At 35.2% G+C, this 15,660-nt stretch overlaps 1 protein-coding gene across 6 annotated transcripts in view; it reads left to right on the forward strand.

Moving 5' to 3' along the window:
• The window catches only part of TPO (thyroid peroxidase), a 41,519-nt gene extending 36,098 nt beyond the window's left edge, over window positions 1–5,421 (forward strand). For 4 of the 6 annotated variants that reach the window (XM_021392545.1, XM_021392547.1, XM_021392548.1 and 1 more), the window contains 3 exons: window positions 1,110–1,318; window positions 1,822–1,992; window positions 5,100–5,421. In XM_021392545.1, coding sequence (XP_021248220.1) covers window positions 1,110–1,318; window positions 1,822–1,992; window positions 5,100–5,260 — 541 coding nt within the window. In that variant the 3' untranslated portion in view covers window positions 5,261–5,421. Of the gene's footprint in view, window positions 1–1,109; window positions 1,327–1,821; window positions 1,993–5,099 lie in introns of those variants that run through there. The other 2 variants (XM_021392546.1, XM_021392551.1) reach the window with 2 other exon arrangements.

The raw sequence follows: 15,660 nt of genomic DNA on the forward strand, positions 1-15,660 counted from the left end.
AAAGTACAGATATCTCCAGAGATCCCAGTGTTTTTCCTGCAATATTACAGATGAACAAGTCCTATGGTCCTAGGACATGTTAGTCCAGATCCTGCCTAGCAGCAGGGAAAACTCTATCTGTCCTGAGCACCACGAGGAATTACTTCAGCAATGTAGCAGTTCTTAACACTGCTAAATGCAGATGTGCTATCAAACTCTTCAAAAATATTGTTTTGCCATTCGTTACATCTTGGTGTGTAACATTGAGCCAAACACAGTCTCTGTGATCTTTCATAGGGCATCCCTTTCTTGGTTATGAAATTTATAATATCTTGTTTATCTTTTTTCCCTTTCAGTGTTTCCTTTCACTTTCTCACTAAGCCTCTTTTTGTTTTTATAATTATTTGTACATGTGCATACACACATGTATCTATTATGTAATATGTACAATATATACCTTTCCACCAACTGATTCTTCCCTTCTGCCAGTACACTGCTGGTGTGACCAGAAGGAAGAAGCAGCTCCTCTCTCTGATTTGTGATCAAAAACATAACTAATGGCAACATTCTGCTGTAACTAATCTACATACCTACAACTTCTTAGCAAATGAAGAACTTCATGTCATACAGAGAAGCATTCAGCAAAAACTTCGTAGCAACAATTCTGTAATGGCAAGAAGAGTCCAAATGCTATTGTGTGTATCTGTTATAGCTACTGCTGTGATTCTCCTGTAATTTATGTTTAAAACAATTTATGAATGTGTAAGAATGCTGGTTTGGATAAGAATCCAATTAAAATAATTCTCCTCATTTTTTTTCTCTCAGTACTGCACCTTTCTTTTGTAGCTGCAAGCAATTCTGCACATGTGAATTAATTAATAGTTTTACTTATCTTGCTTTAAAAAAACACATGAGATGATCAGTACCTCACACTAACAGCAGCCTTCCTGTGACTTGTAAGATGGATATGCAAATTTGCCAATTATGGAGTTTTCATTTATTATTGTTGTATCCACTTACATTTTGCTGTAATTCTTTTTTAATGGTCTCTTATGTAGGATACTCTGACAGTAAGAGTAATCAGCTCTTTGAATTTAATCTTTTTGAAATATTTCTATCAACCTTTCCAGATTTTGGTGGGAAAATGATAATGTTTTCACTGAAGCTCAAAAGAATGAACTCAAAAAACACTCTTTGTCTCGCGTGATTTGTGACAACACAGGGATTTCTGATGTGCCTGTAGATGCCTTTCAACTTGGAAAGTTTCCACAGGATTTTAAACATTGTAGTAATATAGATGGAATGAATTTAGAAGTTTGGCAAGAAATCTATCAGGAAGGTAATTTGGTAATTATCTTTTTTTTTTTTTTTCCTGATGGGAGAGAGAACAACTTGTAGTTAGAGCACGGACTGTGGTGGTTATGCAGATCTTGAGTTCTTGGTCTGTCATGGAGCCCTAGCACTTCTGTCACTTAGTTCTCAATTTCCTCCTCTGAAAAAGGATACTGTCTGTCATCTTCACCTTGATAAAACAGATGGCCTTGTGAAATACACAGACATTATGTTAACTGGGGCAGGAGTTTGTAGAAGTATAGAAAATACATTAACTAAGAGCTCTGTAGACCACATTGTTTGGAGGCAAAGTTAGTTTTACAAGAATTGTAAGTCAAACCTGAGGAATTTCTTACAAATTCTTGTCCAGAAATGAACAATTAAATTCTTGATCATCTTAAAGTACATGAGTAATTTCACTGAAGTTAATTTATAGCAAGAATAGGAGAATAATGTCCATTTTTGCACGTAAACTGGTATTTTTTTTTAAATGTGATTTTTTATTTGTAGAAGAAATGTGTGGAACACCAAAGCATGTAGAAAATGGTGATTTTGTATATTGTTCAGAATTTGGGGAATCTACAGTAACTTATACTTGTCGACATGGATTTCATTTACAAGGAGAAGAACAATTAACCTGCACAAGTAAAGGCTGGAACTTCCAGGCTCCTGTTTGCATAGGTATCTCTCTGTATATGTATTTGTTTCTGAGTTTTCTAAAAGCTCATCTAACACTGCTTAAGAGAAGTGAAATCTTGTCTTGAAATGTATTGTTTAAATGTTCTTTTTCCTTTGTGTTCCTTGTAAATGAATGTTGTTTGTAAGACAAAAAGATAGTCAGTCTTCTAGGTTTGTAAGTATGATGACGCAATAATGTAAAACTTTCCATGATCCAGAATTGCTATCTTAATCTCTACCCATCCTGATTCACCAATAAGGTTGATGATAGGGAAATGTCAATTAACAAACAGCAGGAAAAAAAAAAAAAAAGCAAGTCCATACTATACATTACTCTTTCCTACATTCAGTGTAATAATTAATCAGACTTTTGTTTAAGTCATTTTCCTACAATTGATTCAATGGACATTCTAGATACAAAGGGAACTTAGCTCTTGTAGTTGATGTGTTATCCTAATAAGTTAAGCAAAAGTGACAAAGAAATACTGAAGAAATTAAGCAATTTAATTATCATTCTATTCCCAAATCCCTCCGTCAATCAATCAATGAAAAAAATTGACAGCAGTGGATCACTTCTGCAGGTAGAAAAGCAGAATAGTAAGGAATAAGTTAAAAAACACTTCATGAACATTTTAAAAATGAATAATAGAACAATTTTTGATAATTTATTTACTATTTTCTCTCCTTTTTTTGCTCTATTTTTGCTGTTGAAAGGAGGATTGAGCGAAAGAGAATATGGCAAATATTTTGTTACAAGAGGTTCTCTCTTCACTGCTATGAGGGATGAATTCTCTCAATGTCTATAATTCAAATAAGAATGTTCTTAATGATATAAATGTGTGTGTGTTTCCATACGCATACTCAAACTGTTGCAAGTTTTAAGAACGTGAGAGAAAAACAAACCTGAAAAGGCTGTATTCAGGAATATGTTATGGACGGTGGTAAATTAATTTGAATGTAAGGGCTGCAGCTGATCTGCAATAAAGTGTGCTTATCAGTATTTCTGTGATAGCAGAATAGAAAGCTATTCATTCTAATTGCATACCTGGTATATCAAAAGTCAAATGAAATTTGCAGCTTTTTCCTTTATTCAGATCCTATTTATTCACTGAATCCCACCCACATAAATACCATACAAAGAAATAAAGCTGTTAAATGAATTATAATAAAATCCTTTCAGTAGACTAATGTTCTGGCTACAAACTGAATAAATAACTTATATGAATGAATCATTCCTTGTCCTAATTTCTTTTAATATGTTCAGCAATGTAAACAAAAGACTTTATATCTGCTATAGGAAAACAAGCTACTGCATATATTAAATAAGAAATGCCTTTATTAAAAGAAAGCCATCAAAACCCACTTATGCAGATGCTACTTCAGTTTTACAGTAGAAAGTACTTTGTCCCATGCATGTCTGTGCAATGCATTCCCATTCTTCTAAATGTTCAGCGAATTAGGAATAAGTCAAGCAATGTAATGAGAAGGATAGAGCTTAGCATTTCTGCAGATGTTTTCAAAATTATATGCTTCTCTGGAAAAGACAAAGTGGCCTGCTGACAAAAGCATAGAAATTTGAGAGCTGTTAATTCCTGCTTACTAAGTTTGGCTTTGATAGAAATCATTTCTATTGATTCAGGAAGACATTTAGTGCTAGATTGTGCTACCTTCATATTAAGTGCTATCTTACATTGGATAGATAACCATGTTTACTTTGCTTTAATAAAGTACCACAGCCTTTGAGCAGTAGGGTAGGCTGGTAAGGTCTGACGTACACTATTTAGTGGCCATAAAACCAGTTAGTTAGTTAACAGATAACATGACTATGAGCTGAAATAACACCTTTGAACTACAGTGCAGAAAAAGTCTGTTCAGGTTTTTCTTTCCCAAAGATGAAATCAGTGGGAATTAAACCAAAATGTGGTCTTGAAGGTGTAATAATTACGAAGGATGCTTCATCCTTAACAACAGACTGGTTTACTGCTTCATAGAGGCATTATGGGAGATAGTATTTCTTAAGGATTTGTAAATTTAAGATTATTCCTTGTGTGATTACTCTTCTGACTGTCTCAGTTGACAGTTAGCTTTGGACACAGCTGCTGCTTTGTATTAAAATTTAAGAAAGGATAAAGTTTGATCCCATTTTCAGTGACAGATTTCCCCAAGTGGTCTGAGCGACAATGTTAAGCTAAGCCAGTAAACCACTTTTACGGGGTCAGTTTCTAATACTGATGAAAAAAATAAGAGCTACTTAGATGGAAGTAGCAGCTAAAAAATTGTGGTAGAGAAGGAAAGAAAAGGAATATAACCAAAAAGAGAAGGCACTGAAGGCTCAGAGATTTGTCTGCATATGGGCTTGCAGTGTTAAGACAAGACAGAAAAGGAATCTGAGACATTGAACAGGTTGGCACAGCACTGATGGGAAAGAATCTAAAACTGTGCTGGACATTTTTAGGCAACCAAAGGAAGTTATGTAAGCAAGTATTAAATAGAAGGATGAGAAATGCAGAAATATGAAAAAGACTACTTTCTTTCTCTAATTGTGTATTTTCTTTCCTGCACTCCACACTGATTCTCTTTTCATTGCATAATAAGACTATGAAAGCAAAAGGACTTGAATGGCCTTAGGGGAAAATGCATTTATGTTTATCTTCAAATGGATAAAAATGGATAATTGTTCATCCCCTCATCATTCTGTCAAGATATTGCCATTTCACAGATTTATATACCTTCTAGGAGCAAAAGTCTTTTTTAGTAATATCACAGATATACCTAAATCTAACCTGAATCCTAGACTCTTCAAAATAATGTCTGGAAATGTACAGAACCATTTCAGTGTTACTATTTTGTCATTACTTCTATAGAGCATGGTATAAATAAAGTTTATAGAGGAACTGTAAGTCACATAAACCCATAGGACATAAATGCATTCTGCTCAAAAAGTGAAAAACAAACAAACAAAAAAAGGTAAAAACAATGAATATCAACGTGTAACTCACAAAAAAATGTGTGGTACCTTTCAGTTATGAATACTTGTAGCAGGTGGGTATAAGTTAATAATCCTTCTCTGATTTGTAATGATTACTGATCATTGTGTGTTCATTTTGCAGATATCAATGAGTGTGAAAATGAAATTAATCCACCATGCTCCCTGACTGCTAAATGCATTAACACTAAAGGCAGCTACAAATGTCACTGTACTGAACCTTACAAGCTGGCAGAAGATGGAAGAACATGCATTGATACTGCTCATGAATATACTGTCCATTAAAACTTTCTCAGTTTTTTTCTACGGACCTGTACAAATCTTAAAATTGAGATCTATTGAAGACCTGTTAAAATACCTACAATTTTCTGAAGTCTTAGACATAAAGATACCATCAGATTCTGTAAAGTAAATGAAGGTATTGAATAAATAACATGGACAGAGAAGGTTGTCATTTTCCATTCTTCATTTGTATAAAACATTATTTTCCGACTGTGTATGAAGGGGGAACTAATCTCAGTTCACCTAGTTAGTTCCACCTGTTACATTGCAAAACAGTTTACTCTAGCATAAATTACACATTTTCTTGTTCTTTAATATTTCAGCACCCCTGGAAAATGTATTGTGTTTTAAAGTTTAGGTTGGGAGCATTAGAGTAGTTGCCCACTTATGTCAAGTAATACCCACTCTGGGGAAAGAGAGACTACATCTGTCGAAACCTACAATCCCGACTCAAGTCTGGACTTCACCTACAATCCAGACTCAAGTGGATGAATATTTTCTTTGCTAAAGTGCCCAAAAGAAGCACAGAAACTTTAAAGTGCTCAAAACTTGCATATTCTGTGCTGTATATTACTAATTATAAGTAGATTCGGAGTTTCATTGTTGGCACATCTCTTGTTACCTGTTTCAATGAATTCCTGAGATATGACGCCGGATTGAGCTGTCCATCATTGTTATTTGCACAAAGAAAACAGAGGATGATTATTCTCCAGCAAATCTATCTTCTCACAAACAAAAAGAAAAAACATTCTTCAGTGATATGATGTGTATATAGCTGATTTTCCAGTTGTGCTTCAGCACCACTCTTCAAGACTTTTTTTGTTGGTCTATGTGCTTATTTCTTTCTGGGATAAAAGTAAAAAGGAATGGTGTAAGATATCCAGAGTTTTATCTTTTAAAATACTAGAAAGAGAGACAAAAAAGAATACCTTATTTGAAGGTGTTTCTTATCTTTATTTACAGTTGTATTTCTTTATCCGTTCAGCCATGGTCATATTTCTTTGCTGCTCTAAATCCAGAGACAAAACCTGCCTTCAGATTAATGTAAAGAGATTAGTTCATTGGTGTTGAGGTGTTGAGAACAGAGATTATATATGAATACATTGCAGTGGCATGAAACCAGGGCAGCTCCAAATATTAGTTATATTATATGTTTATATTTCAAGGCAGGAAACATAGCATTCTACTGTACCAACTGATCATTACCCCAAACCAAGCCAACTGTGCTTTTCTGAGCCTCATTGGCCTTCTAACAACAAAAGCACAGAGGTGTAACTCTTCCCTCTACTCTCTACTCAGCTCTGGTGAGGCAGCATCAGGAGTGCTCTGCCTCCTGTATTCCCTGGTACAAGAAAGACATAGAGACACGGGGTTACCAAACTGAGTCTTCATTTGAGTCCAGTGGAGATAAATGATGCTGATGAATGAGCTCAATTATCTTTCACACAAAGAGATGTTGAGAGAGCTGAGACTGTTCAGTCTGAAGAGAAGAAGGCTCAAGAAGGCCTTAACAATGTGTGTAAATGTCTTTTGAAAGGTAATTTAGATGAGAGACCAAGACTTTTCTTAATAGTGCCCACTGACAGGAAAAGAGGCAATGGGCACAACCTAAAAACCATGACTTCCAGCTGAACTCAAGAAAACACTTTTTTACTGTGAGGGTGACTTAACGCTGGAATGTTACCCAGATTGTTTGTGGAGTTTCCATCCCTGATGTTATTCAAAACTTGACTGTACGTAATCCCAAGAAACCTGCTTAAACAAGAAAATTTAACTAGGTTTCTTCAAAAGAAGATGTCTTCCAACTTCAACAGTTCTGTGATTCTGTAATTGGGCATGATGAAAAGCACTTCCTAGCAGTATTTTGTGTGGTTTCTTTGTAAACTACTACTAAATATGCACATGAGCACATCTCACTATCATCTCTCATACTGTTTCCACTGAGAAAGATGTAGTTAATTAGCTAATTGATAGAAGATTATTCTAAAAAGTATTAACAACTGAAAGGAAAACACGAGTCAGCTGTATTCTATTTCTTCAATTTCCCTCTTAGAAATGCTTATGAAAAATTATGTGTTTTTACTTTGATTAATGTAAGAAGTTTTATCATGGCTGTTGGTGTCTTGGTTTGTTTGCTTTTTTATGAATTCTGTTCAGACCCAGATACTATTACCATATATTTGGAATGAGATTTTGAACCTTGGTAAAAAAAAGACAGTACAGCACTTTCTAAACCAGCAGGTTGATTGCAGTAAATGAGCAGCTGAAAATTGACAGTAGTAAGAATTTGGGGATTTGCAGTATAGAGTGATCTAGAGTTATGAGGGCACTTCACATTATTATGGACATTTCAATATTCAAAACTAAAGTGCTCATAAAATTTTGAAGAGCTCTAGTAATGTCAACTGTACAATACTGCATATCTATATAACTTTCACTCCTATTTCATTGAGGGAATTCATCAGTACGCTCAAGCCTGTCTTTTCTATGTTCGGATGATGTTTTTGACTCAGGTGGAAACTCGAATAGGGTGACTTCATTAAGGAGATGAATTCATTACGTTGCCTCAAACAAAAGCTAACTACCCCTTGCCACTTCTGTTTGTTGTTGATCAAAGTCTGAAGTAAAAAAATAAAATAAAAGCACAGAAACACAGTACTGAAGAGAAATATCCCAACTTCTAATCTGCGCATATTTTTAACCATGAGGTAAGGACTGTTATGCCAACATACAATGCAGATATTTAAAATATATGAAGCAGGCTAAAGCTAATAATTTGTGGAGTCTTAACCAATAGGCGGAAACTTTTTAAAGTGAAGTGCATCATTGTCCTAGTTTCATCTGAGATATCATTAATAACACACTACTCTTTCAGTTGCTGATAAGTGATAGCAACACACCCAGAGCAAAGTGGAACCATTGGCAGGAAAGAACCACTACCTTTACTGTTCAGCAGCAGGGGGTAGAGCAGAGCAAGGACAGCTGGCCTGAATTAGGCAATGATTGTACCTCATCACAGGACAGCATGTGGAAGTCTATAAAGCCATTAAAGGTGTTGTAATGTAGTCTAAAGGAATTAACGTGAACAGGTGAATAGGCTTAAAATTAAAGATCAGTGTATATAAGTGTGAAAGAGTTTCATCTTCGTCTCTGTAGTCTTGATAAGTACGTTAACATCATCTCCAGCACTGCATACTGAAGCAAGTGTAATTTCAAATTGGAAAGAAACTCATTCTTTTTTACCATGCTGTTTCCCACAGTGCTAACAATTACTTGTCTGTTTCAGCATAAATATCCATATGTATCAAGTCTCTCTCTTAATTTTTAAGACTGTGAAGTCCAGCTCACTAGGTAGTTATTACACTTGTAAGCCTTCTGTTTTCCTGAAGCACATTAGTGTTAATATTCTAGAAACATTGCTCTGAAAAATACTAGGTCTTGGATACTTGGCTCAATTTATTTTACTATCAACTGGTAGTATTTACTGCTGTAACTTCATGAGAACTATTACTCTTGTGCTTTCATGATAACTATTGGGTTTGAGATTATGTTGTTTCTATTTGTCTTAAGATAATGTTTACATTTGGTTGATAGTTTTTTATTATTATTAAAGCTTGAGATCTGGGGAAAAAAAAACAACTTTTATTTAGACAGTTTAACCTATTTTTTATGATATACATGAAAAATAAAGCAGATAAAACTTTTCAGCTCCCACTGACTTGATCAGAGGACAACTCCCACTCAGATACTGTCCTTGACAGTTGAGATTAACTTGAGAGAAGATCAGAGATAGAGTGGTATGTCACGTTTACCTGTAATACTCTAATAACAGATCTCTGAAAGACCACACCAAAAAGTAAGAGGTGGTTCCCTCTCTGCTACTGAAATAAGATCTAGCTGCCAAGAAATAATGATGCAGTCCCATATATATACATATATATATATATGTATATCAGAATGAAAGCAAGACCTTTGATTCATTTGGCTAAAATAACTAAAAAATGTGATGGTGAGACCCTGCAGACTGTTCTCTGGGCATTGACTTGGTGGTTACTTTTGAATGAGTGCTGTAGATGCTCTGTTCTGGGAAAGGGTGCTTACAAGGGCTTACAAGGGCTTTCAATCAAGTTATGCATATTTACCTAGTTAATTCTAAATCTCTGAGAAAATTGTCAACACAAGTGATAGTATATTGCAGTGCATACTCTCACCTTTTTTTCTCTCTCAATTTATGTTTTTTATAAGTAGCACACGTGGAATTCAGTTCTTGAACAGATTTTAAATATTGTTTCATTACTTCATAGGCTCTCTGTAATGAATGAAGTTCTGAAACTGTAAAATTGCTTTCCCCACTGAAGAAAACCAGAATGAGGCCTTGAATATTTGAAACAACTCACCCCTTTTCTTGCATTAGGAGGAGATCAGCTCCCCAGGTGCCCGAGACATAGTAGAAAATTTCTCCTAAGCATACATGCTATGGCAGCCATGGACTCAACTGAAGTTATGATCCCACAGCCTGGTATTGGGAATGTATTTTATTTCTACATATTCCAAGCAAAGTTGAGTTCTTGCTTCCTATGAACTTTATCTGCAGTGCTGCAGGCTTTGCCTAGAATCAGAAATGTCCTTTCCTTATTGTTTGACGTTATCACATACATGGATTAAAAGGGGAAAGGCAGCAGAGACCTGGCCATATCTCATGATATCTCAGCAAGAATGCTTTCCATTTTGGAGTTACACAAGCACAGTATCATCTTCTGACAAGTAATTGAGACAGGCAGGAAATTTTTTCACTAGCCTAGTCTAAGGAGCATACTGAGCATCACTGACTACCTGGTCTTGTGTTTTTTGTGGTTCTGCCTTGGTACCTGTGTGATACCAATGCCAAACCTGATCTCTTAATTACTATACATACATCATTCATTCAGAAATTGTAACTTCTGTATCTGATATTGATATGTGTTGGGAAAGGACTAGAGGCACCAGTCCAATAAAAGTAGGATCTGCACCAATTTGTCATTAGAACAATTCTTTAGAGACATTTTGGTTTAAACAGAAGATGAGAGAAAAGAAGTGGATGTAGCAAGAATGATGGGAGTACTTACAATACAATGGTGAGACAATTGTGATCTAATTCTGGAGTATTCGGGCTCTTAGACTACAAGCTATTGTCAACCCTGAATATTTCTAAGGAAACATACTTCTATTTTCAAATTTGAAATTAACTTACAGTCAGTATAGTTCTGTAAAAAGTACTGTGTGATACCATATGTATGGCATACATTCTGATGTTGAAGATTCTGGAATAAAGAATCCTTAGTTTCTTTCATGCTAGGAGTCATCATGATTATTTTTTTTACACTATTAAGTTTCAAAGGACTTTGAGTGGTAATTTTAACCTATATTCTATCTTAATTTACACATGCAAATATTATTTTTCTTTTTACATCCTCTGTCCTTGATTTTTTTCTTTGCATTGCCAATGAGCAGCAGACATAAAGTTCCCAAACTTTGACTCTTTGTAGAATTTCTTCTCTGCAGAATATTATTAGACATTCTACGCTGTTTTGTTTGTTTATTGTAGAATGCAGCAAAGAACATTCAGCATATTTTCAAGTTTCGGTTCAAGATGCTTAATCAAACAGAAACGGCATAGAAAAAATACAGTAATGTTTTCAAATTAAAAAAAGGAGGTGATGGATTATTTCTTTTGTTATGTGTTTTGAAATTAGCTTGTCTCCTAGTTGCTGCTTTTACACTTCTACCTTAGCAATGCTGAAAGAATATAAAAGTTGGGATGTAATGGATTAGACTCTGGGTATCTCTCTCATCCCATGCTTTCCTGGATACATTTCTGATTTCTTATAATCTAAAAGTATTAAGTTATTGAGGTGTGTTTGATAAGATCAAGAGGTGTAACCGTAGCAGCATTTGGGACTGAATCTTCTCTCATGAAGTTCCATCTTCAATGGAAGATATCTAATCAATATTGTCTGGCTTTCTAATACATTATTTTGAATTTATTGTGCATTTTTCCACAGTAACTTGAAAAGTATAACTTGTGATTTTCAAAGCCAGTCTCCATAGTTAGGGAAAAAAAAAGTATGCCAGAATTTAATCTTTGTGAAAATTTTAGTATTCAGTACAGTGCTAAATATATAGTTTAGCCTACATGATTTTTTTCCCTATATGTTGTCCTCTTTAAATATTTTTAGAAAGGCCTATTACCTATTATCATGCATTTTACATCAACACAATAAAATTTAGTCTCAGGATTCCTCACAATCATCCAACTCAAAACTGTGGCCTCATAATTTTATTTGGCTTTATTTTTTGTTCTGAATTTTATGACAGTGGCGGATTGTAACCTTTGGAGAAACATTCTTACCTTTTTGCATGCTTGTACTGTGACGTGAAAACATCAAATCTACATAAATCCTGAAAACGATACTTCTTTAAACTTTTGTATAAGTAAAATAAAGGAGAAAATGCAGGATGAACTCAGTGACTCATCATAGTAGGTGTTTAGCTGACAAATCCTCTTGTTACTCTCAAACATTGTACCCTGCAAGGGTAAAAATATCAGCTGGTTTGAAGTGAAAAAACCTGTGAGTTTTGGCACCTTTGTCAAAGCTGTGAGAAAAATCCTTTCTCTCTTTAAGAAATTTTTGCTAAGGGATCCCCTGATTCCGTGCTATTCAGGTCCTTAGAAACAGATAGTTTGACAAGCTGTATTTTTTGTTTCCCAATAGATGGATTGATGTCCTTTTAAATACTTAAGTGAAAACTGAGATAAATACTGAGCTGTTTTCAGAGGATGATGAAGAGGATAGATTGAAGAAAAAGACTACAGCGCTTCAAATTACAGGTGTACTAAACTCAAACCATTATTTTATTCCACTAATGACTGAGATGTATAAAAGCAAAATGAAGTGTGTGAATGAAAGCAGAATTGAAGCTTGTTTTTAAAATGGTTAATAGCTGTTATAACCATTTCAGATATTGAAACAATCTAAGAGAGGGGACATGAAAAATATTAAAACTAAATTATTATGTGAAATATTCACAGAAATTGCTTTTTGGCATTTCAGATTACATATGAAAAGTTTTGCACATTTATTGTAAGTTAAGAGCATTGAAAATGACACAGCTATGGTACCCATGTTATCAGTATTTTAAATATTCTGCAAGGATTTTGATGGAAAGCTAATGAAGAATTACCTTTCTTACTATTATTCTTTCCATCCTGGCTCACAAACTACAAAGGAACTTGTCATATCTAGTCCAGAATTCTGTCAGTCTCATTATTACACTCTCTGAATACTGAAATTTAAAATGAATCGATGATGAGACTTCCCATGTTGGAGGGTCACCTTTATTTTACATGGTGTGCTACACTAGAAGCACACACATCTGCAGAGCTGATGGATGCCCACTCCCAAGACAGCAAACCAATTTTACTAGGATACAGATGGCAGATGAAGATGCATTGCATACCCATCACTGCAGGGATGCAAAATCCACCCTCTGGGAAAGCTTTGCCTCTTTACCACAACATACCTGTTTACAGCTGATCATACTTCTGTTTGCATCAGAACGATAGCAAAGTAGAGTGAAAAAAAGGAGAAGATGCTCTGGCACTTGAACTTGCAGAATAGATTTGAATCCCAAGTCTCTACACACAGCATGGACAGTCAACCTGCATGTAGACCGCATTAACCCAGGGTTAAATTAGAGGCAAGCACCTCAAGGCAAGCAAGTCCAGACCACAGGGTTGAACTCATGCTGAAAGGCATGTGAAAATCCAAAGGTGTACGGAGTATTTCCCCAGGGTGATGTTTCATGCTTTATTACATGGTGCAGAGCGAAAGCTATGATTTTAGATGCTGTGCATTTGCGAAGCAACGTTGCCAATCTGTACAGTGCTTGGATAGGCAGCCAGTGCTCAGATAGGATTGTCACACTCTTCCCACCCTCCTTTTATATATTTCATACACTAGCTTTCTTATCATATATGTGGCCTGCAAGGTCTTCTCTGCCTTTTTATGATAAAAGTGTGGAGTGCTGATCCTTTATTTCCACTCATTGTTTCTTGAGGTTACAATATTAATGGTAATTAATTATCACTTCACTGTTTTGATTGAGGTATGAGACTTGGCCACAAAGGACAGGATGAACATTATCTTCTGATAAGAACAAAGAAACACTAATATTGGTTCAGTCTTATGGAAATGGCAAGAGAGAATTCAGCCAACGTTTAAAATGAACTGTTATTTCTTCCCAGAACTTACCTGCGGTTCAGCTCGGTTGAGCACTATACATTACAAGTGCTCAGTTTCACATCTTCAATAATAGTTGATGTGACTGAAATAAACGTATTGTATTTTCTTTCCTTTTGAGTGCGTGGAATGAAGAATCATGGACACTGCCGCTCTCTATAAAGCCAAATATCAATAAACATAAACAAGCACAGGCTGAGGTTAGTGCCCCACTAGGTGAGCTTTAAATCAAAGGTACTGACCCATCTGGGCCATTAAAATCCCATGATCCTTTGAGTGGAGAGATTTAGAGCTATAGTTCAAAGTTCTTGTGTTCCACAAAGCTTCAGGGAGTTTCTGACATTTTTCACTGAGTTGACAAGTAACCGAGATGTCAGCTGGAAAGTATTTTAACATTTCCTTCTTTGACTAAAACAATATATATATAGCATTAATAACTTTTTTTTTTTTTTTTTTTTACCATTTTCCATTCTGTGATTAGATTTGCAGGACTTATTTGCTTTCTGTTATTAATTTTAGGAAAAAGGATTCTCAGCTGGTCTAGGTCATCCTCCAGTTAGAATAGATCTGGAGATATCCTTAGTTTTTTAACTCTGCCATGATGAACTTGTCATTATGGATTCTGATCTGCTGCACATAATCTCCAAATATCAAGTGGCGTTTTGTGACAGTTGACCACCCAAAAAAATTGTGACCTTGGGAGGCAGAGTCGGGTAAGATAGCAAAGCTGTTGCTCGCTACAAAGAGACCACTGAGTATAAATAATTGCTGATGTTTACTTCTATCCTATGTATTCAAATTTGAATTCTTCAACTAAAATGTAAAAAACATGATGAAGTCACAACAACAGTTATACACAGTCTTACCAGAAGGAATTAAAATAATTGTTATGTTTCAGAATGATGCTATTCATAATCAGTTCTGACCTATTTTTGACTGTTTATGAATGAATTATTCCATTATATCCATCTGACATATTATTCAAATAAACTCATTAAATGAAGTTATTTCTCATGGACTGAGAACAAGTCCTCACACTGTAAAATTCTGCCATTTTCTTTCACAAAAAAAAAAAAAAAAGAAATCTGCCTTTGGGCCGTAACCATGTAAAGCAGTACTGTTCTCTTTGACCTGTTTCTAAGCTTGTGATATCTGGCTTCTATCTGGTTATGTATTACACTTTTTAAAGCAAAGGAAATCTTTCTGTTTAGTTGAGTTAAGTACAATGGGAGTATTAAAGTGAGTATATTATACAGTCTGATCCTACGGTGTTTTTTTATAGTGTTTTTATACCTGTTTGTTCTTGGATTATTGCAAATTCTCTATGTTTAACATTAAACCAAATGATTATTTATATTTTCTGTGAAAAACCCTGGCAACAATAGAAAGAAGAATTTAAAGCAGCTCATGTAAGGTATGGCCCTCTCTCCAGAAATCTTCCTGCAGCAGACAAGTCCCTTGATTTCTTGTGATTAAAGGCACATTGCATAAAGCAATATCATAAGTAATTTAGCTTAAGATAAAAGAGGAAAAATTATGACACATGAAGTCAAGCTCTTCATCACTTCTGCTTATGAAAGATGGAAGGATGTTTTTTACAAGTAAAATAACATCTGTACTCCTTCAAATTTTGTATTACAGTACAAGTATTAAAATTTTCATATATATATACATGTAACCTTTGAGATTACAATGATTTAAGCTGGTCATTTCCCTTCCTATGAATCTAATCCATTGGTCTGCCTACTTCACAAGCGTTGCTTTATCTTGCAAACTATGATATACTTTATTACATGTTGCTTTTCCATATAGTGGGAAATTAAATTTTTGCCTCTAGCTGAAGTTAGCCTCCCTTTTTGGGTGCGCAGGGAAAATGTGCTCATTTGGGGTATAGTTCTTCTGTTAAAGTTCTTCTGACTTACTTCAGCTGTCTACATGAGGATGAAATTAATACTCTGGAAGTGCGTAACACTAGGAATGTAGACATTCAAAATACAGATATCTATATTCAGCCTGATGATTCTGCCTGGAGAAAGTGCGGCTGCCTGAGCTGCTGGGCAGGGGTCAGTGGTGACAGCCAGGCAGGGCTTGGTGCAGTCCCACCACCAGCCAGGAGCTGGGCAG

This window comes from Numida meleagris, chromosome 3, assembly GCF_002078875.1.
Source record: "Numida meleagris isolate 19003 breed g44 Domestic line chromosome 3, NumMel1.0, whole genome shotgun sequence".
In the NCBI taxonomy this organism is placed as follows: Eukaryota; Metazoa; Chordata; class Aves; order Galliformes; family Numididae; genus Numida; species Numida meleagris.